Source organism: Gekko japonicus, unplaced genomic scaffold, assembly GCF_001447785.1.
Source record: "Gekko japonicus isolate JY-2015 unplaced genomic scaffold, Gekko_japonicus_V1.1 scaffold50, whole genome shotgun sequence".
Taxonomy (NCBI): domain Eukaryota; kingdom Metazoa; phylum Chordata; class Lepidosauria; order Squamata; family Gekkonidae; genus Gekko; species Gekko japonicus.
In genome coordinates this window covers 188,598-204,158 of record NW_015164666.1, presented here as the reverse complement: position 1 = coordinate 204,158, position 15,561 = coordinate 188,598, and the positions used below count along the sequence as shown (strand labels likewise).

Here is a 15,561-nt window from a genome sequence, read left to right as displayed (position 1 = left end):
CTGGAACTGGTCATCTGATCACTTTATCACTTGTTTAGCTCACCAGTCAGGGCATGATGAAATGAACAAAATGTTTTAGTTCTCTCATGATGCAGCAACTAGCATAGCTAATGGCCACCTGTCACACGATATTCTATACTTGGAAACAGATACCTGTTTACAACTTTATACATATATTCAAGTGGCTTGCGACAATTCCCTTTAAAATAAATTATATGCCCAAACATTTCCTGTTCACTGTTAGTCTAAAAGTGGAAGAAATCACTTTAGCTGAGGCAGCACAGCTATATTTTCTCTTTTAGTATACATACCCAACTACACTTCTAAGTGTTCAATCTGATGCCTTATTCTATTCTCCCAAGCAGCAGTTCTGCCCACATAAGATTGATACTTGCATGCCCCTTTCCTACAAGACTCCCTGCAGGTCCCCACACTGTTCCCAAGGTCCACCAATCCTAGGATTTCAGGGATCACAGCATTCCTCAGCCGGAAGGGGAAAGGTGGAAAAATTCTATTCTGCAAGTTCAGAATCCAGCCCATGTGATTAGAGGTCCTGAATCAGTGATGAAATAATCGAACCGCCAGCTGACCCCTGCAGCCAGGTGCAATAATGAATCACACTCAGTGAAGAACAGATATATCCTTTTATACAGATATTCCATTGGTTTTCTCTTTAAAAACATTCAAGCAAGAAAGCAGCACAAGGTTCTATTATAAAACCACTTTTACAATTGCAAATGGTTTCCCTGTATCAAACTCAAACCTTGATATTTCATTTCTCATTTTCTTTCAATGACCTTATAGAACTCATCCTTCTCTCTCTCTTTATTTTAGAATGCTTACCTTGGTCCCCCCCCCCTTCCTTCAAGTTACTCTTTCTAACTTAAATATACCAATTTCTTTAAGTTTTCCCCTGTACATCATATATTCTAAATCAATTCTTCTCTTCAAGTTCCCCTCCTGTTTGTTTGCATATCTTTGAAACATTATGACCAAATAAGACAAGAATTCAGAAGAAAACTGACCAGGGTAGGAATGATGATATCTTATGTTCTGCCTATGACCACACTGTTAATGCAGCTTCACAAGGTATTTCCTTGTATTTTGTTTTTAACAACTTAATTTTTCTGTTATATTTGACCTCTGATGACCATTTTCTCAGCAGCTCAATAGCCTGTTTAAAGTTCTTTGAAGGCTGGTAACAGTAATATTTAAGAGTGATAGCAAGAGATTTTTATGAAAAGTGAGGGCACAGCATTACACTGGGACAATTGCGTGACCTGGGAGAGGCGCAAAAATCCCTTTTTGTTAGCTACCGGTACCGAGAAGGTCAGCGCAGGCGCAGTATATTCCCAAGGGTGTGATTCACAGAGACCACGAAGAAGATCAGTAATATTTAAGAGTGATAGCAAGAGATTTTTATGAAAAGTGAGGGCACAGCATTACACTGGGACAATTCATTAGATAAGAATGTACAGGACACTTGGAAAAACAATGCCTTCCCCTTCTGGTTCTCAAGCAGTATTTTGCAAAACCTGTAGAGCAAACTGTTGCTATCAATTTTACATCCCCCCCAATATAATTTTAATGATTTTTGTACGATACTATGAAATGGAAAGAAGCAACAAGCAATCGTGAAGTTCAGCATCTCATGATCATTTATACTTCGGAGCCCCAGAGTATTCAAATGTATAATTGTCTTCCCTCATAATAACTAAGGATTACTCAACAAAAATTCAGTTTCAACTCTGAGAGATTCCCAATGCAATCCTAAACTGAATTACACTTCTAAATCCACTGGAGTCAATGGGCTTCAAAGGCTGTAACTCTTAGGATGGCACAGACCCAGGGGTCATTTCGTAGAAAAAGAGCTAGGGGGACTCATTAGCATAACTCATTAGCATATGCCACACCCCTTGACATCACCGGAAGTGTGTCCTCCCCACAGCCGGCGGCGACCTCCAGCAGGCACCAGCAGGGAGCTCCAGGCCCCGCCCTCCCGCAACTCACCCGGGGGGATGGCGTCCCCCCGCGTCCCCCCCCAAATGACCCCTGCACAGACCTCTCACACCACCAGGAAAGCTGACTCTTCATTCAGCAGCTAAGTTTGATCATTCATATTTTACATCACACTCTGCCCCTAAATATTTTAGACCCACTCTTTTTCTCCACTTTCCATAAAAAGCAACAGTCTTCAGTTTTTAAGCCAAACTCACCTTCCACACTATCAGAACAGGAGGTTCCGATGCCGGTGTCACCGCTGTCAGAAGCTATGCTGTGTCTTCTGATATGGCTACTTCGACTGTTTGATGGGCCTGTTGTGGCTTGCCACAGTGATTCAGTGCCAGGTAACCATCCCGATGAGGAATATTCTGAGCCTGTAGAGAAATTCCAAAGTCAGCTTCATACAATTTAGCAAGAAACAGGATTATGAATAAAGGTCACTCATGTGTACAATTAGGATGTTGTGCACCAGACAATAGTCCTGGTACAAAGTTACAGCAGTTAAGCGAACCACACATGGATTTGTGTTTATACAAATTAAAGGCTTTTGCTAATTTAAAGCCAAACTGCATTATACAGGCATTACACTTTTGTTTTTATTTTGCTTATCCTCAACTTGAATTTGATTGAGCCTTACGTACTGTAAAATTCGGGGTGTTTTTTTTAAAAAAATACATATTCCTTCACCACAAAGACTAGCAGTTCTTAGAGGAAGAGGAAACCCCTGATTTTTAACATATGGAATGTGTTATTCTGGATTTTAAAAAGCTGATTCTGACTGGAATGTCTTTTTTTTTGGGGGGGGGCTAAAATAATTGTCAAGAGACCTACAATTAAAACTGTATGAAATTTAGTTTACTAAACTCTAAGGTACTGAAAAGGGGTTGTCAACTGTTTCCAATCCAGTCGAGTTCTGTTGAAATTCAATACATAAGACTCTTAAGCAAGGGCCTACTCTCAGCAACCACTGAGTTAAGCAGTTGCAAAAACAATGGAGCTTTGAGTTTAGTAAAAGTTAGACATATTCCAGTCGAACATATGCAAGTGAAAGGAATCAAAAGATTCCTGTGATTTTTACAATCAGTACCAACATGAAACAACTAGTTTTTGGGAAATCTTACACTGTGCTTATGTGCTACCTTCAGGGCCGGCTCACCCGCTAGGCGAACTAGGCATTCTCCAAGAGCCCCGGGCCCTGGATGGGGCGTGTTCTGGTCCCAGCTGGCCTGCCCCGTCAGCCAGCAGGTGCCAGGAAGGACTCGGGGAGCCGCTGCCAGTCTGCGCAGACAAGGCTGCCCTGGCCTAACTCCCTGCTGGCCTCCTCAAGAGCCCCCCCCCCGGGGCTGGTCTCCTCAGGAGTAGGGGGAAAGAGCCTTCCCTGGAGAGCCAGTGCGGCAGACCCCCGGCGAGATGACAACTTGCCTGCCGCCAGCGGCCCCAAGCTGCCCGGCCACCCTCCCCCGACGCACCACCCCTCCGCCTGCCCCACTCTCTGCCTCCTGGCCCACCTCGACCCCAGATGCCGGGCACCACAGGGAAGGGAAGGAAAGGGAGCGGCGCGCGCGGCTGCCCGGGCCTGCCAACTGGCCGTCGGGGGAGGAGAAGGATCCAGTCACACGGAGTTCCGCCGGCCTCGTTTCCTGCAGCCAGGATGCCCTCGGGGCCCTGGGGAGAGGCCAGAGCGCTAAACTCCCTTTGTCAGATACTAGTCAGAATGGAGATCCCCAGGTTTTTATATCCCAATTAGAACATGGGATAAGAGTTGCAAAGAAGGGACTCCGGATGAGAAAGTATAATGCAAATTGTAGTCGGCTTCATTGGAGCAAAGGAGATAGATCAAGATACACTGAAAGTGAGCAGCGACTCACAAAAGCTCATACTCTACCACATAGTTTGATAGTCTTTAAGGTGCAACTGGACTCTTACTCTTTTCTAGAGCAAAGGAGAAATGCTGAGGCAGAAAATTAGCATCTGATGCTAATTTTCTGCTCCTCGTTTTGACAGAGTATTCTGACTCTCAAAAGCTCATACCCTGAAAATCTTGTTGGTCTCTAAGGTGTTACTGGATTCACAACAAGCTGTTTAACTTCACCAAGTAAAGCTCACATGGCCAACACATTTACCTTGCGCATCCAGGTCTATTCATCTATCAGCAATGATATATGTAAACTTTCATCCCAAGTTATGACTATTTGCTTGTTAGAGCAACAGGTTTCTTTTTCCTTCTCATTCAGATTTTTTCCCCTTCCCTTTATGAACAAAGCCATCCAGCTGTTGTTTTTTGTTTGAAGTTTATTTCCATTTTAAAAGGAAACAAACAAAAACACTGTTTTACTAAAACCCTTTTAACACAAACACACACCTCTATGTCAGTGAGATTACAAATTAGGTGTGCCATCACAGGACAAGCCTGACACGCTTCCCTCCCAGAGGAAACTCCATGTTCTCAGAATCATTCATGCCTGCAAACTAGGTTAAAGGTAAAGATAAATGTAAAGGTTCCCTTGCTCGAGAGCCAGTCGAATCCGACTCTAGGGTTGCGGTGCTCATCTCCGTTTCAAAGCCGAAGAGCCAGTGCTGTCCGAAGACGCTTCCGTGGTCATGTGGCCGGCACGACTAAACACCAAGGCGCACGGAACTAGGTTGCCTGAGTATTAATTTTAAATAGAAAGACCAAGTATAGTCTTTGCCAGTTGGCATGTATCAATCTCATTTCCTTCCTCCTAAAGTTTTGTTTCCTTCTAAACACCTTTCAAAGCAAGCATCAATGTAGGTAACTTTGCTGAACCAACAATAACATGGCAAATGCTGCACAAGAAAGCCTGAGGTTTGCTGCCAGGATGTTTGCATTGTCCTGCTGTTCCTTCTTCAAGCAACTGCCAAATTTATCCTGTTTAGGGGAAGAGGAGGATGGGAGAATACTACACAATGCTGACAAAGGATTATGTTCCCCTGTGACAAGGTCTGAATTTAGATTCCAACTGAGGCCATGCCTTAAGCACATATAATGACAATAATTCTCAATAGTGTTTATTTTGCCTTTTGCCACCCCAGTTTCTTAATTTTGTGTCATAAGGTAACTTGTCTTATTTACATATTAACAACAACCATTCAGCTAAACTGATTTTCTGATGACAGAAGAAATGGGAAATCCAATTCTCCTATATGTAATATTTTGTTAACAAAGAATTGTAATTAACACCTCTAGTTTATTTTGTTAAAAGATAGTCAGAAGCAGGATACTAAAAGTACCTTGAAATTTGCTTTTGTATACCAAACCAATATTAAGGCACACCTGTATTCTCACACTGTCTCTCACTGTCTTTTACAAAAATTTATTGTCTACATAGAATTAGTGCAGAAGCCTATGCCTATGACTAGGTATAGCAAACACTGTGCCAGAAGAAAATCAGAGTTCACTGCATATTGGCAACATTTTGGCCCAATATAAATAATAGAATTTTATGTAACTCCACAAAGATTTTTGCGTGGATAAATTTAGCGCGCACACATTTACAGAAGGCTGAAAAAGCAAACAGAATACAAATGTATTTAAAAGTGTTTTTCAGTTTGCTCAAAAGTCAATCCAATATGGTTGGTTTTGAAGCCCTCCCAGTGCAAGTGGAGCAAGATGTATGGCAACCTCTCAAAAGAATCTCTTCCCCCTCCAAGGCATCTTCACTTTCAGTGTGCCGCTCTTGTGACAAGCATGCTTCATCTCAGTAGAACCCACTCCATCACCCTCTTTAGGGCATCCAGCAGTCCGACCTTGCCAAAGCCCCTTTTCCCAGCTCTGCTCCGGCTACTACTGAGACTAGCTACATGGGGGAGACCTTATGAGGAAGGTGAGATGCAGTGGGGTCTCTGTTTGGAATGATGGATGTGCAGAGAGAGGCAACATGCCCGGTAGGATAAGGTGGTCAGTGCAGGGGCAACCTTGTGGGGAAGATGTTATACTGGCCTCTCAATGAGCAACTTCTTGCAGGACTTCAGCCTTAGAATCTAAAAAAATGCTTCAGCATAAATATAAAATTTGGTAATTACACATTTATAAACATATGTATGATTTTTTTACATCGTCCATGTCAATACAGAAAAGAGGTCCACAAACAGTACCTGCACAAAAGCTAAATATATCTAAAATAGGCTTCAAACAGCTACTCATCTGACATGAATATCGACAGCCACCAGGGTATAAAGCACTTACAAATCAGTTGCATAGGTCAAGTGTGAGAAGATGGGCTAACACAAATGTTTTCAGCTAGTGACTTTGGTGGACTTACTTGCAAGGCTAATCTGGAACAAAATAAATGGCAGTACAATGCTGACCAAAAGTGAATTCTTACATTACTTACATCAGTATAAAAAAATGCCTATGACTAGGTATAGCAAACACTGTGCCAGAAGAAAATCAGAGTTCACTGCATATTGGCAACATTTTGGCCCAATATAAATAATAGAATCATAGAATCATATAGTTTGAAGGGGCCATACACACCATCTAGTCCTGGGGGCCGGATCAGGCCCCAGAGGGCTTCTATCAGATTTGCAGTGGAACTGGCTGTCTTCTGCTTCTGCTTCCAGTTCTGCTGCTGCTGTGTCATGGTAGCTTTCCAGCTTACAGATACACACCTGAACAGCATACTCAAGATTGCAACAGCACAGGCATTTTGATGCAGTAATTCAGAGCAAGAGGTGTCAGTTATCAGACACTGTTAAATAAAATATTGTAAGACTGCTAATGTTTTAAGCATGTTTTAAGTTTAAAAAAACCCTTTGTGTTTGTGTCCTTTATAAAGTTTATATCTCTGCTACCTGGCATTACATTTTATGACACACACTGCCCGGCCCAATAAGGTCTCATTTATGTCAGATCTAGCCCTCATAACAAATGAGTTCAACACCCCTGATCTAGTCCAACTCCCTTGCCCAATTCAGGACCGGCCTAGAGCATCTCTGACAAATATTTGTCCAGCCTCTTCTTGAAAGCTGTCAGTGAAGGGGAACTAACCCCCTCCCTAGGCAGCTGATTCCACCTTTGAACCATTCTGACCATGAAAAAGTTTTTCCTAATATCCAGCCAATACCTTTCTGCATGTAATTTAAACCCATTGCTTCGGGTCCTATCCTCTGCTGCCAACTGGAACAGCTCCTTGCCCTCCTCCAAATGACAGCATTTCAAATATTTAAAGAGAGCAATCATGTTCCCCCTCAATCTCCTCTTCTCCAGACTAAAAATTCCCAAGGCCCTTAGCCTTTCCTCGTAGGGCGCAGTCTCCAGACCTCTGATCATCCTTGTTGCTCTCTTCTGCACCCTCTCGATTTTGGCCACATCCTTTTTGAAGTGAGGCCTCCAGAACTGCACACAGTACTCAAGGTGTGGCCTGACCAAGGCAATATACAGAGGGGCTATGACCTCCTGCGATTTCAATGCTATGGCCCTTTTAATCCAATCCAAGACTGAATTTGCCTTTTTTGCCACTGCATCACACTGACTGCTCATATTTAAGTTTACAGTCCACTCTTACCCCCAAGATCTCTTTCACATACACTACTCCCCAGAAATGTATCCCCCATCCAGTATTTGTGCTTGACATTTTTGTGGCCCAGATGTAATACTGTGCATTTATCTTTGTTCCATTGCATCCTGTTTGCAACTGCCCACTTCTCCAGAGTATTCAAGTCTTGTTGAATTTTAACTCTACCTTCTTGGGTGTTTGCTACTCCTCCCTATTTGGTATCATCAGCAAATTTAATGAGTAGCCCTTCTACCCCTTCATCCATATCACTGATAAAAATATTGATAAGTACCGGGCCCAAAACCGAGCCCTGCAGCACCCCACTGGACACCTCCCTCCAGTCTGATGAAATGCCATTAACCACCACTCTTTGGGTGCGGTCCTCTAACCAGTTCCCTTTCCACTGAACTGTCCTATAGTCCAGTCCACAGTCTTCCAGTTTGCCCATCAGAATGTTATGGGGAACCTTATCAAAAGCTTATTATAATGGTGGGACACAGTGGATAAATACTACAAATGCAGTGAGAAAGCTATTATGGTCTTAGGCTTCACAGTACCATCACGTGGGCTATAAGGCAGGACAGAGTCAGAGAGCAACTCACCTACATCTGTTGGGCACATTAGCCCATCACAGAACTAGGTCACTCAAATTCTGTCACAGAAACACAGCTGTAATCTGGTATTCTGGGATTTCCAGTGACATAGAGTCCAGAGACATGTAAGGATCCTGGGTGAAGCAATACTATTATAATTTGCATTTACCCGTATCATTATTTGACTACCCCCTAACACACAGGAGCAGTCATAAATGAGAATTTTTCTGCTGATCACAACCACAACTACTTGTATCAATTATAGCAGGACCTTCATATATGTACAATGTGTGCCAACTTAAAGAGGCTAGTTTATTTCCCCCCATGTTGTCCTATAACACATTTGGGCAATATGACTAACAGCAAACTGCCTAGGCAGTGCTTTTTGTATAGTGCAAAGTTAGGAATTGCTGCCCTAGTAGTTCGACCCAACTAGCAGCAAAAAAAGCTCACAAACATGAGCAGCAGAATTACCACCAGCTGCCTGGTAACACAACTTCTCTGGGAAATTCTGGAGGGGCTGTTGATATAAGTACTTCCCTGGGCAGCCTCCTCTTTACCTTATGCTTGTACTAAATGGGGCTTATCGTGCCTCCCAAATCAGTTATTTAGTGACAAATAGGAATCAAAGCTCACATCCAGAAAAAACTCAAGCTATCCTTCCCTAAAACTCACCCAGAGCAGCAGAAAGTAGCTACACAGAATGCACAGCCCATACTGATTTTACAATCCCCTAATACGTATGCTTTGGTATGCTGACTTTTTTTGGTGCCCTAGGCAAACTCTTACCTTGGCACCCATTTAGTTCAGCACTCCATTTTCTACAGTGGCTAACCAGATGTTTTGGAGAAACTAACAAACATTGCACAAAGTGCACAGCTGCCCCCACTATGAACCTCACCTTCCTCATTACTCCCTCTACTCCCCTTAAAATTCTAAGAAACTCATTCTAGTAACCACTGGGACATGTTTTACTTGATCAACAATACTTCCTGGTGCCAAGCGACGGAGCCGGCGAGGCGGGGGGGGGGCCGAGCGAGGCGAGGGCCGAGGCAGGCGGAGGTCTCCGGCGGCGGCTATGCGTGCTGGCGGCGGGTGGTTTTTAATGCTGGATGGTATGGTATACAATCCGGGGTGGGAATGGGGGTGGGGGGAATAAGTTGCTTATAATTGTACTATGAGCTCATTTTCACTTCAGCTTTTGTGCGTATATTCCTTTTTCAAGAGATATTGCTGGACATGTGATTGTGGGGTCAGATTCAAAATTGGGTTGGAAAATGCTGGCCATTGGATAGGTAGCTATTAATTATGTTTTAGGCTGTAGTGCAATCCTAAAAACATTTTCCTCGAATTAAGCTCCATTGAATAAATGGGTCATACTTTTGAGTACACCAGCCCTGGTTTGTACTTAACTGGACAATCCCAGAGTTACAACTGCCTGCAAATCATTGCTCCAGCCCCGTCAGAGCGCGGGGCCCGGGCGAGGCGCTGGTGCCAAGCGACGGAGCCGGCGAGGCGGGGGGGGGCCGAGCGAGGCGGGGGCCGAGGCAGGCGGAGGTCTCCGGCGGCGGCTATGCGTGCTGGCGGCGGGCGGCTCGAGACTCCGGACGACGACAGGAGGGTGGGAAATGCATTTCGCATTTCCCACCCTCAGCTTATACTCGAGTCAATACTTTTTCCCAGTTTTTTGTTGTAAAATTAGGAGTCTCGGCTTATACTCGGGTCGGCTTATACTCGAGTATATACGGTATATGCAGTGATCAACTTGTATATGCAATGAAGAAAAAATACCAACCCTGTTTGCAGGGTTAGATTTTGCTTTCCAAAATATAAAGTAGAGCAATGGAAAGGGCAAGGGCACCCATTAGGGAAGGCTGGCCCATGACTCACTTTCAGAGGCTTCACAACTCACTTTTGGGTCCCAACCACAAGCTGGGAAACACTGCCTTAATACACCCCTGAATTATAATATGCCAGCTGCAATCCCTCATTTACAGAAGTTTTTTCTTTAAAAAATGCAGCAGCAGACTTTTCCCATCATTATTATTCATAAATACTAATCCATGCATTATTGGCTTGGTAACTAAAGTACTTCTCAGGTAAAGCACTCCTTAAAACACATGCCCGCTTCTCCAAGGATTCAAATCCATGTATTATTGACTTGGTAACTAAAGGACATCTTATAAACACATGCCCGCTTCTTCAAGGAGTTCCAATGCTTCTAAATGATCCCCAGAATATTATGACTTGTTAAGGAGAGATCCTAGCCTAATTTACACTAGCAAGAGAATAAAGCAGAGAAATGCTTTGGAGGCAAAATGCATTGTACCACACCACTCTAAGGTGGAGGAGAATAACATTTTGGAATGTTCCACTATGTTAAGAGCTCTCTGCAACTAGGAAAAAAGTAAAGCAAGCAGAGGTCAAATAGTCTTAGAGCTGGAAGAGGCCTTATAGGCCTTCTAGTCCAACCCCCACTCAATATACGAAAACCAGAGCTTGAGCATTCCTGACAGATGACTGTCCAGGGTGGAGGGGGGCTCCTGCCCAAATAACTGTTTCCATTGTCAAACTGCCCCTACTATTAGGACAGGGGTGGCCAAACTGTGGCTCAGGAGCTGCATGCGGCTCTTTCACACATATTGTGTGGCTCCCAGCAGGGCAGCTGGGGAAGTGAAGGGGAGGCATGCCTCTCCAGTTGGTCTTCCCTTCCCCAGCCAGTGTTCCCTTCCCTGGGTAGGTTTGAAGTGGAGGGGAGCAGAAAAAGCAATCAATTTTAATCTTAAATACATTCTCAAAGGCCCCCCCGGGCTGGCTTGTAGAAGGTATTTGTTTCTTTAAATCCCTTCTCTGAGCCAAGCCAACCAGGATGGGGGGCTTGGAGGATGCATTTAAAGTTGTTTTCTTTCCACCTCTCCCTTCCTCAATCTACTTTCTTTCTCTCTATCTCTCACCCCCCACCATCTAATATGTTCTCCAAGCGCCGCCACACTAGCCGGCTGGCTTGGTTCAGAGAAGGCATTTGTCTCTTTAAATCCCTTCTCTAAGCCAAGCCAGCTGGCGTGGGAGCATGGAGGGGTGTTCGAGAAAACATTTAAAGTTGCTTTCTTAGCACCTCTCCCTTCCCCACCTCCCATTTATTTGCTTTCTTTGTACCTCTCTCTCTCTCTTCTCCCCCTTCTTTCCTCCTGCTCCCATCTATTTGCTTTCTTTCAACCTTTTTTCTTTTTACCTTTCTTTCTCTCTCTCTCCCTTCCTTCCTTCCACCCCTCCCTTATCTATTTGCTTTGTTTCTCTCTCACTCTCTTCCTTCCTCCCCTCCTCCCCCATTTATTTGCTTTCTTTGTTTCTGTTTCTCTCTCTTTCCTTCTTTCTTTCCACCTCTTTCATTCTTTCCACCTTTCTATTTCTCCCTTCCTTCTTTCCATCCTCCCTCCCCATCTATTTGCTTTCTTACTGTCTCTCTTTCTCCCCATCTGCTTTCTTTCCACCTTTCTTTCTCTCTTTCTACCTTCCTTCCTCTCTCTCCTCCATCCTTCCTGACTCTTCTCTCCTTCCCCCATCTATTTGCTTTCTTTGTTTCTCTCTCTTTCTTTCCATCTCTTTCACTTTTTCTTTCCACCTCTCTCTTTGTCTCTCTCTTAGACAAATAAATATCATTAGCAGACAAATAAATATCATTGGACAAATAAATATCAGTATCAGTATCTGTTTTTACCCCTTTTGTTTTTATTTTGTCAGTCTTGTTTAATGTTAATAAAAAGCAAATTTGCATATTTTTCAATAAAAATGTGCATGTAATATTTGTTTATGACTTGCGGCTCTCGAACATCTGACACTTATTCTATGTGGCTCTTACATTGAACAAGTTTGGCCACCCCTGTATTAGGATAATCTTCCTAACATTCCATTGAAATCTACCCTCTCGTAATTTAAACTCATTAGATTTAGTCTTGCCCCTGGAGCAGCAAAGAATAAATTTTCACTCTCTTCCATGGGCCAGCCCCTCAGAACATGGCCGTGCTTCCTCAGTCTTCTCCATTCCTTCAACCTCTCTCATTCCTTCAACCTCTTCTCTTAAGACTTGATTTTAAGACCCCAGACATCTTGGCTGTACTCCCCTGAACCCAATGCAAGTTGCCTACATCTTTCTTAAAGTGTGGTACCCAGTACTGAACATAGAGGTCATTTCGGGGGGGATCGCGGGGGATCGCAGTTCCCCCGGGTGAGGTGCAGGGGGCGGGGCACACGATGAAGCCCCGCCCCCTTCTTCCGGCCACCCCCTTCTTCCAGCAGAAGGAGGAAGAAGCAGGAGGGTAAGTTGGCGTCCTCACCCTCTGCCTGGCCGAGGCCACTCCACGTGGCCTCCGCAAGGACTCCCAGCCCCATTCAGGAGCTTCCCCGAGGTAGCTGTGTTAGTCTGTTGCTGCAAAATAGTCCAAGAGTTCAAATAGCACCTTTAAGACTAACAAATAGCACCTTTAAGACTAACCTTTAAGACTAAGACTGACTGAGTGGTGGGTGTGGCCTTATGACACACTTCCGGTGATGTCAGGGGGTGTGGCCTTATGACACACTTTCGGTGATGTCAGGGGTGTGTGGCCTCATGACACACTTCCGGTGATGTCAGGTGGTGTGGCATATGCTAATGAGTTATGCTAATGAGTTCCCCTAGCTCTTTTTCTACGAAACGACCCCTGAACATAGTACTCCTAATGGGGTTTGGCTAGCACAGAATGGAGCGGAACTATTACTTTGTGTGTCTTGGATTCTATATTTCTATTAAGGTAGCCTAAAATAGCATGACCTTTTTGCGGTTGCCTCATACTGCTGCCTCACATTCAGTTACCACCAAGTTCAACAAGGCAAGTTCAACAAGGCTAATTTTCAAGCAGCATGCATTAGAATAAACCCTGTACATGCTTACGACCAAGTCAGCATGCTTAGGATTGTACTCCAAGCTTCTGTATGCAAAATGTTTTGCAAGAATGAATGATCTGTACTATTTTGTTTGTTTCTATTGCTACTTAGTATAACTAGTGCTGCAGCAAGTGGGCATCCCAGTTCCAGACAGAGCCAGAGTGACCCAAAGAGCCACACTGATTTATTGTGTGATGAATGTCTTCAGGCTCCAGAGAGCTCCCAAGGATCATGGTGCTTCTTATACATCAAAAGCACCACATTTTGTCCCTGCTTGTGTGTGCTATACTGCCACTGGAAGTGGTGGCGGCTACAAGCATAGACAGCTTCAAGAGGGGACGATAAACATATGGAGTAGAGGTCCATCAGTGGCTATTAGCCACAACATATAGATGGAACACTATGTCTGGGGCAATGATGGTCTGTATTCTTGGTGCTTGGAGGGCAACAGTGGGAGAGCTTCTAGAGTTCTGGCCCCACTCATGGACCTCCTGATGGCACCTGAGTTTTGGTCACTGTGTGACACAGAGTAATGGAATGGTTGGGCCATTGGCCTGATCCACCATGGTTTGTCTTATGTTCTTATGTTCACTGGAATTCTTTTAAACACTAAAATCAGAATTCCCACTAACTTCCTATTAAAAACCAGTTGCAAACCCAGCATCCAGGGAGTTTCAAGTTCAACAATACTCAATTGTCTTTTCTCCTGTTACAAAAATAAAAACATCACATTCTTGTTTTAGATACAGTTAATTTCTCACAGTTGTTCTAGCACGGAAACGGGTGCTCCCGATTTGACACATGATAATTTGCCTTTCTCTAGAATAAGTTTCCAGTATTAAATTTTTCAGCCCACTCTTCCTCCAAGAAACTCAGGGAGGTTTATATTATTCTTCCCTCTGCTGTTTTATCCTCACAACAACCTTATGAGGTAGTCAGGCCAAAACAGAATGCACAAGCAGAAATATAAATGGACGTTAACTTCTGATTGCACAACACCTAGGGCTTTTCTCCCTATATATTACAGCACCCAGAAATTAGTTGCAAAAGGTCTTGTGCAAGCTAAAATAGTACATTTGATTTAGTGCAAGAAGCTTTCATAGACATTTTCCTTCACATCTTTTTACACACGACTTCTAACACTATAATAGACCCCTGTCTCTTTCCCAACACCAGGCAGAATTTTCCTGCCAAAAATATTTTAGTTCCCCTCAGTGACTGAGTCGTCCTCCAGTAGCATGTATTTCTTCTTTGTTTGATAAGCTTAAATTGTCCCACCCTGTCACAGATATTTGTTTAGGCTTTAGACCCAGTACAGGAACTTGAGGGAAATACAGGAGCTGTCCTGTTTTATAAACCCTTGTGAAACAGCACTTGAAGCAGATTAACTTTCAAAAACAGAATAAAGATTTTATTAAACAGACAGGGATTCAAAGTATAGAGGTTGCTGAGATAAAACTTTCTAGTATATACAGAATTGAGGCTTTTGAACATACAAGAGAGTGTTTTTGATCTTACTTTCTGAGTTTCATGTTCTTTTCAGTGAGAGGTTGTTGTTTATTATATATTTCAGCTGTTACACAGAATCTTGAATATAGTTTCTTAGCGAATAGATTTGTCTTAGTGCCTCTAGGTTCCTCCCTTCAGAGAACTAGGTTTTCCCTTTAGATATTATAGTTTTTCACTAACTCCTGAGGTAAGCGTCTCCCCTTTATCACAGAACAGGGTTCTCTTCCTAACCCCTTTTACCTGCAGGAAGTTATTCTCCTTGCCCCTAAGAAGCAATAACTCCTTTTACTATTGGACATGTATGGCAGTTATCTCTAACTACTGAGACCTTCTGCCAAATCCTTCTCTAGTATCCGCTGTCTTTATAAAGCTGTTCAGTCTTTCTTGACTGAAAATCTAAATTCTCCCTCAGAGTAGTTCTAATATATTTAAAACAATGGGGTCCTTATTCTCCTTGCTATATTATTTAGTTATTATTTGTATTTATAGCCCGCCCATCCTGCAAGCAGTCTCAGGGCGGGTAACATCATGTAATAATACAATAAATACAGTTAAAATTTAAAACACAGTAACAGAGAATAAAAGCAAAGACATCAAACACCATCAACTGGCTGTGAGAGGTTCCCTGGCATATTTTTTGGGTTGGTAGGTGGGTGACAACAACCTCAGGGAGGCCATACATGGACGCCCGCTGCCTCAGCCAAAAGCCTGGCGGAACAGCTCCATCTTACAGGCCCTGCAGAACTGAGTAAGATCCCACAGGGCCCTGATCTTGACACAGGGAGCATATTTCACCAGAATCTTGGTAGGGGCCAAGGCAGAAAAGGCCTTGGCCCAGGCAAGACGGACATCCTTCAGGCCAGGGAAAACCAGGAGAGTTGGTCCATAGAGCGTAATGCTCTTTGGGGTGTATATAGGAAGAGTACTTTTCTGACAATTCCCTGACAGACCTCACTGATTCCCAAAGTATCTTCCCTCAGAAGCCAAAACCTTTGGCTACTGATCCAGACATTAGA

The 15,561-nt window shown here is 43.6% G+C and overlaps 1 protein-coding gene across 1 annotated transcript in view; it reads right to left on the bottom strand.

Annotated features, from left to right (window-relative positions):
- CEP85L (centrosomal protein 85kDa-like) overlaps positions 1-15,561 on the bottom strand; it is a 169,740-nt gene that overhangs the window by 136,795 nt on the left and 17,384 nt on the right. The window contains exon 2 of the mRNA XM_015409088.1: positions 2,217-2,378. Within this exon, the coding sequence (XP_015264574.1) occupies positions 2,217-2,378 (162 nt within the window). The remainder of the gene's footprint in view (positions 1-2,216; positions 2,379-15,561) is intronic.